Consider the following 7,355-nt stretch of genomic DNA (forward strand, 5'->3'; position numbering starts at 1 on the left):
AGTGGGTATGCCTCCGCTATGGAGGAGAATCCCACATAACTATCGCGTGGGGACGCGGAGTATGCATAAAGCATTCCTCTCCGAAAAAAAAAAGGGGTGACTAGGCCATAGTCAACCAATCCAATGCGGGTTAACCTAACAGATATCTTTGAATTTCCTTTTAAATTGTAGGCTCACGATGTTTTCCGTCACCGTAAGAACGTCAGATAAATGTACATATGTAAATCGAAAAACACATTGGTACATGGCGGGATTCGAACTCGAGACCTGCAAGTCAGGTGCTTAACCCTTGAGCCTCCGACGTTCTTCTTTTTACTATTTTTTTATTAATACTGTTTTTTTTTTAAACAATTGTATTCGCCAGCTGAATATCTTCAAAGCCAACAGTCTAAGGAACTTGTTTAGGGTGTTAATTCATTTGTCATTTTGTTATATAAAAAAGCAATGAGGATTGATTGATTGTTATGTACAGTGTGCCAGTGAGAGCTTCGCTTCAACGCATGCTAAATAAACAGCCTACTGATTTATTATATACAGCTTTAAATGATCAAATCAAAAAGTTACAAAACAAATTGAATACGCGAAGGTTCTACCAAAGTGACTACCTACAAGAATAAAAACCTATCATTGTTTTTATTTTTTAATATTTACTTGGATGTTAAACATGTGTTTTGACAGTGCAAACGTACGTTAACACCATTACATTTGTATTGCTATCATACTAATATAAAGGCGAATGTTTAGATGGATGGATGTTTGTTTAAAGGTATCTCCAAAACGGCAGAACGGATCTCGATGAAATTTGGAATAGAGGTGGAGCATAGTCTGAAAGAACACATTGGCTACTATTTTTTTTAATAAGGTGCGGACGGAAAGTCGGGCGACAGCTAATTAATTATATGTTGCTGTTTATTAAATTAACTAAAAAAGCGTAATATTTGTTAACACAATTCCAACAAGCCCAAAGTTCGAAAGTCAAAGGTTGTGACGTTTCATTGTGAAGTTTCTATGACCACCTTCCAGCTCCATCTTCAGATTAGCACCATGTTTTAATAATATTGCATTGTCAAGGGATTTACACGTGTATGCAAAATTTCATCTCATATGCACAGTTTAAGAAACAGTACAAAAAACAAACTTTACCTAACGTTAAGTGTTTAGTTTACGTATTTCTTTGTAATACACATGTGATTAGAATTTACAATATAGATTATTGCTTTTAAAGTTATTCTGTTCAAGACTTAGAACTACCGATTGAGTCTTAATAAAACATTTAAATAACTACCAAAAATACTTGATTTAAGAAGTTTTTTTTTAACAAATAGCAACTATCACGGAAAACTTTTATAATTTGATGTAAATTTTTATATTGCTTTATTATTATTATTTATTGATATTAATATAGCTCGGTCACTCTCACCTCCAGGACTTTCTTTAACGAAATTAAATACTTTGCCAACTATGAAAGGCGTTTGTATTCTGCGCATGCGCAGCGGCCGCGTGCCTCGACGCCCAAAGGATCAACTATAAATACCAAGCCCATTCAAAAATTAAATCATTGTTGTTCCATTACCCGCCGCGTCGAACGCACAATTAAAAACTAATGACACAGTGGTTACCGCGAAAATGAAGTGCCTTTACATACTCGTGGCTTCTGCAGCCCTGGTACATGGTTACGCCATCAAGGACAATGAAATTGAAACGACCCGATTGAAAACAAGTGATGATCTTCTAGACAGTGTTATCAGTGATTGTTTCGAAGCCGAATCCCCAATGTCCTGTCTCAAAGTGAAAGTTCTCTCTTTCCTCGATACAAAATTGGGATTCAGCAGCGAATCGGCGCGGGCTCTTGACGATGATAACATCGATAAAGTCATCTTCGACAGGGTCGGAAGGATTTTGAACAGCAACGAATTCAAATTCCAATTGCCAGAGTTTCTTTTCCAGAGCGCAGAAGTCACTTACAGAGCTGATAGAGGATTAGATGTTGAGTTTCCAGATGAAAAATCAGGAAACGGCGAAGGTATTTTCAAATAATTGATGGTTTTTTTAATCAATATTAAATTTTACTTACTAGAACATTCTTTCAGCTCGTGGCCTCTTGAAAAAGAAGCTTTTGTTGCCGGTTCTCCTTCTCTTGAAGCTCAAGTTGAAGGCTCTGATGCCCATCCTGGTCACCATCGTCGGCATCAAGGCGGTTAAGGCGCTCATTCTTAGCAAACTGGCTATCACTTTAGTCCTTGGCTTCCTCATCTATAACCTGCTTATGAAGAAAGGAGGTAATACTAAAACTCAAAATAATTCCACACCAATTTAAGTACTTACAAACAATAATTTGGATTTTCCCGTTTCTAGGTATGCCAATGATGATGATGACTCCAACAGAAGCGCCTCCTGCGCCTCAATATGGACCCCCAGCGTCACAATACGGACCCCCTTCCACCCCCGCAGCCCCTCAAGACTCATACAACCCTCAATGGGAGCCGTCCAGCTCTGGTCCGTACTCTCGAGTGTGGGACCCATCACAACTTGCATACAGCTCCTATTATCCTGATTCAAACGCATCAGCCTCATCCAACCAATCACCGAGTTACTCCAGCGTAGCTTCGATTTCTTCGTCATCATCGTCTTCATCACCCACCTATTGAACTCTACCTCTATGTAACACGAAATGTAAATAGTAATTACACTCAATCGAGCTAGTGCTTAGAAACTAATTATTTAATGTCAGTATTTATTTATTATTTATTGTACACAATAAAAAGGACTGTTGACACAAAAGATTTATTTAAGATAAATAAAAAGTAATCCTTTATCTTCTATATATATAAAAGAAAGTCGTGTTAGTTACACTATTTATAACTCAAGAACAACTTTACCGATATGGCTGAATTGGTGAGGAGGTAGCTTAGAGCCAGGAGACAGACATAGGATATTTATTCTTTTTTCTTCGAATTTATGCCTTGAAGAGCTGCTTTTTATTTAAGTTATCTATATATAAAGTTTTTTTTTATATCCACGCGGACGTAGCCGCGGGCGACAGCTAGTTACAAATAAAACTTAACCTACAAAACAAAAGACAATCATCTAAAGTCCGTAGTATTGCTTGGGACTGCTTCTATAGTCAAAATTAATCCACATCTTACTTCTTACTAATATTATAAATGCGATTGTTTAGATGGATGTTTGTTTAAAGGTATCAAGGGATCTTGATGAAATTTGGCATAGATGTAGAACAGTGATTCCCAAACTTATTTTGTCTATTGCCCACTTTGAAAATAAATATTTTATTCACAAGTTGTTGTTAAGAGTCGAGAGCTTATGCAGTCGTTGTCTAAGAGGCCTCCTAGCTAAATAAAATCACAAATCACCCCCCAGGCCTCTACACAATACACCCATTTTCTGTCTGGGTCTCTTACCTCCCCCCTTGAGACCTGCAACGCCTACAAGGGGGCGTTATCGCCCACTTTGGGAAACACTGATGTAGAACATAGTCTAGAAGACATAGATTACTTATTAAGATATCGTATTTCCGCGCCAGCAGCTAGAACATTAAAACAAACAAATTAATTCGTTCATATAATCATTTATTTTAAGAATTGAATACAATTTTACCAGAAGGATTAGAGAAAGATTCATCGAAAGTGTTTAAAGTTTTACAATAGTGTGAAAAAGTGGAAAAATATTAGAATTACAAATATTAAGTATTTTTTTTATAAAAAAATATTAGTAGATTTTATTTGTAAATTTACTAATATTTCTTTTACCATTCCACCTAAGCTCTATGCTTGTGCCATGGTTCACGACAATAGTCGAATGTCGGGATTCGAACCCCCGACCTCGTTCGGAAATCCGTATCCTTAACCATTAGGCTATTGACGCTTAAAGTATGATTATTGTCGCCTGTATGGTTTTTAATATAATTCAAACGTTAAATAAACGATATTTTATTAAAAATGTCTTAAATATAAATATATAAAGTTAACGTAGATTAATTAAATATGAAACAAACTTACGAATAACGGTTTCAGATATACTATACCGGGGCGAAGGAAAAAGCAGTTTTTATTGTAAAAATAATTAAAACAAAATTTTATTTTTTAATTTACTCTTTACGTCATCCTTATATTTGCTCTTTATAATACGTGCTAAATGAAATAAAACCTTATTCCAATGACATAACGCTTAATATTATTTGCAACAAAAAAAACCTACTCTCCGCCCCTGTCTGTCTAGTGTAGGGGCTGTAAGTATTAAATAAATTAATGATATCATTACAAGATATTGCCAGTCCCGTATTATATTAGTATAAAGTCATATGATTTTTTTTTTTTACTATAATATTGTACTCGACTTTCGGTCGATGTTTAAATTTCATAGTGAGAATTTAGCGCGAAGATAGTGTCATAAGTGCAACAATTATTTATATAATATAGTATATAGTTATATATCTAAATACAGTATAAATAACTATATACATAGGAGTCTAGGGTCAATTTTCACTAAACAGGTACTATTTCAGGAATAACTAATAGCTGTATTAAAATGTATTGAACATATTCCAAACGCTTATAGTAAACTCAACCTATACTAATATTATATATAGATATATAAACACGGCTAAACACTCACGTATATACGTCCGGTGGCGGCACCGACTAGTTTCATATATCAGTTTAGTATAATGTCTCACGAAAGATTGAATAATTTAATATTATTATATAAAGGGGCAGAGTTTGTTTGTTTAAACGCGCTAATCTCAGGAACTACTGGTCCGATTTTAAAAAATCTTTTTTTGTCGGATAGTCCATTTATAGAGGAAGGCTTTAGGCTATATAACATTACGCTATGACCAATAGTTTTTTTTAATTCCGCGCGGACGGATTCGCGGGCGACAGCTAGTTGGATATAAGATTACTGTTTGTAGAAAATTAAACTGAAAACTAAGAACAACGTCAATACATTTTATTATAGTATAAATTCGAATTATTGTAAATACTATTCTATAATGGTCGAGTCACATTCTTGTGTTATTTAAATTGCAAATTTAGATTTTTTATTTTGCATAATTTTCAAATTGAATCTAGTTAAAGTTGTGCCATTAACCGTTGGTTTCTAAGGCCAAAATCTCTGTATAAAATATATCATCCCTGTCACTATCTTTGACAAAACAGAGAAGAGAAGAGTACACTTTTAACAATGGTAGAGCCCGCTTTAACATCTCACGAATTGTCCCGGGTCTGAGTGTGCGTCTTTCCTTTCTCTTTCCCTTCCCACCCTTTTTCTTATAAGGAAAGGATGAGAAGTGAAAGTGGACTTTCCGGACGAGATGCATGGAAAGGGAAGATGTTTTCTTTCTGTGCATCCTCTCCTCCGTTGATTAAAGGTAGGCAACGCATATCCAATTGCGTATGTCTATGGGCAACGATCACTTCGCTATTTCAGCGATTTCAGGTGAGCGCTTACTCGTTTGCCACATTATTATATAAAAAAGATATAACAATATGTTTTAAACAGAGATTTTGGTCTAAGAAACCCAATGTAAATAAATTAAAGTGTAGCGTTGTTGTTTTTATACTACTGACAATGAAATTCGGTCTAAGCACTTATATTAAAACATATTCTTATATGTATTATATTTAAAGACTATAAGAATATGTTTTTATACAAGTTTGTCGACAGTGAAAACATGAGTACGTTCAATCAGTCAAATACTTTGAGTGTACTTCAGTCGAATACAGTCTTAATTATTTAAGGCTCGTTTGAAATTAAATATCATTTTGTACTTAAGGTGATGTGAGTTTTAAATATCATGGCACATGAATAACAACGCTATATCTATCTCTTTATTTTTAAATAGGATAAATGAGATAGCAACATTGTAATAAGTGCTTCAATACTGGAAATTCGACGTAAAAAAGTGTTTATAAACAAAAAAGGCAAACACTCACTCGACTTTTAACCCCAAACGTCACTGCGTAATACGATAGTAACTTCTTGGTGTGGTGGAAGGGGAATTGATGGAGGAAGGGACGCAAAGGAAGAGGAAATATCTTTCTGAGCGTCTCCTCCTCCGTCGATTACAGGTACAAGTAATTCGGCGAATTCAAGTGGCACGTTACTCGTTTGCCACCTTATAATATAAAATGATGACGTCAATGATCTGAATTGTACATATTGTTGTCTGTTTTTAGTCTAAGCGAATGGAAAGGGATGAGAATATGCATTATTTTTCAGTGCTTTCTAGTATAAACAATTCGTAGAAGCATAATATCTACTTTGGAAAGGTTAAAGCTATTATTTCACAGCCTTTGACTCTAAAGGAGTGCTTTGTTACATAATTTTATCGCTCAAACAACTAGTTTTTTTTCTATTATTACAATACTAAAAATAGTGTTGAAGTGAAATACGTACGTTTGAAATAAAAATGTGCAAGCTCAACGTAACGGCGGTCAGTTAAACATTTTTAATTTAAAATCTGAATCAGTTCAAAAGAACAATATCTGAGCAACTATATTTGAATGTGTTTTTTTCTAATCTTTGACAGATAGAAGTTAATGAGTCGCACATTTTCATTTGAAACCCATAATAAAGTCTACTCGTATATTTTAACAAACAATTACAATATTAATTATATTTTCTATTGCGATTTGCATCTTTTATTATTATATTGTTTATTAAAATATGTATTTTTCAAATGTGAAATATGAATCCAGCATAATGTGTGAAATCTTAGAATACGCGACAGTTATTTTATAAAAGTTTTGAAGATAAAAAGATCTATATTTATGTATATTCAATATTTTAATCAATAATATCCATTAAATGGCATTAATTTTATTACAATTTGATTTTATCAATCAATACTCCCTTTATTGTCGTCGGTTCTGTGTATTTTTAATCTTTGAAAAAAAAAAACCTTCAGTTTTTTAAAACGACTGTCATCTGTCTTATCTGCCAGTTACTCTTAATTCCTAATTAACAACTTATCAGATATCCTTAAAATTATATTAGATAATCCATATTTTTTATATTTTGGATACATTTTTATATGAACACAGTAATCATAGGATTATTTCAATTTCAAAGTATATAAACTTGCCACAGATAAAATAAGCAAATAATGGCAACAGCATCGCAATATTAAGGTAAAGATTTTTAAAAATATGCAAAATGGTTATGAAACAGCAATTTGGACGGTTTGCTCTTTTATTTTCCCGCCATAAATTTATAATTAAAAATGTTTTGCAAAAATGTCTGTAACAATTTCTAACCTAAAAAATATCTATTGGGCTATGTGGCAAATGTATAAAAAAAGGAATTCATTCATAATTAAATGGTATAAAAAAAGGAAA

General features: G+C 33.5%; 1 protein-coding gene across 1 annotated transcript; it reads left to right on the forward strand.

The window, feature by feature from the left end:
- The first annotated feature begins 1,603 nt into the window (after nucleotides 1–1,603).
- On the forward strand, nucleotides 1,604–2,785 carry Osi20 (DUF1676 domain-containing protein Osi20). The gene is given in 3 exon segments (NM_001312185.1): nucleotides 1,604–2,023; nucleotides 2,091–2,279; nucleotides 2,356–2,785. Coding segments are annotated over 3 exon segments (732 nt in total). The 5' UTR covers nucleotides 1,604–1,773; the 3' UTR covers nucleotides 2,649–2,785.
- Nucleotides 2,786–7,355: the final 4,570 nt, after the last annotated feature.

Source organism: Papilio xuthus, unplaced genomic scaffold (assembly GCF_000836235.2).
Source record: "Papilio xuthus unplaced genomic scaffold, Pxut_1.1 DF827756.1, whole genome shotgun sequence".
NCBI lineage: Eukaryota > Metazoa > Arthropoda > Insecta > Lepidoptera > Papilionidae > Papilio > Papilio xuthus.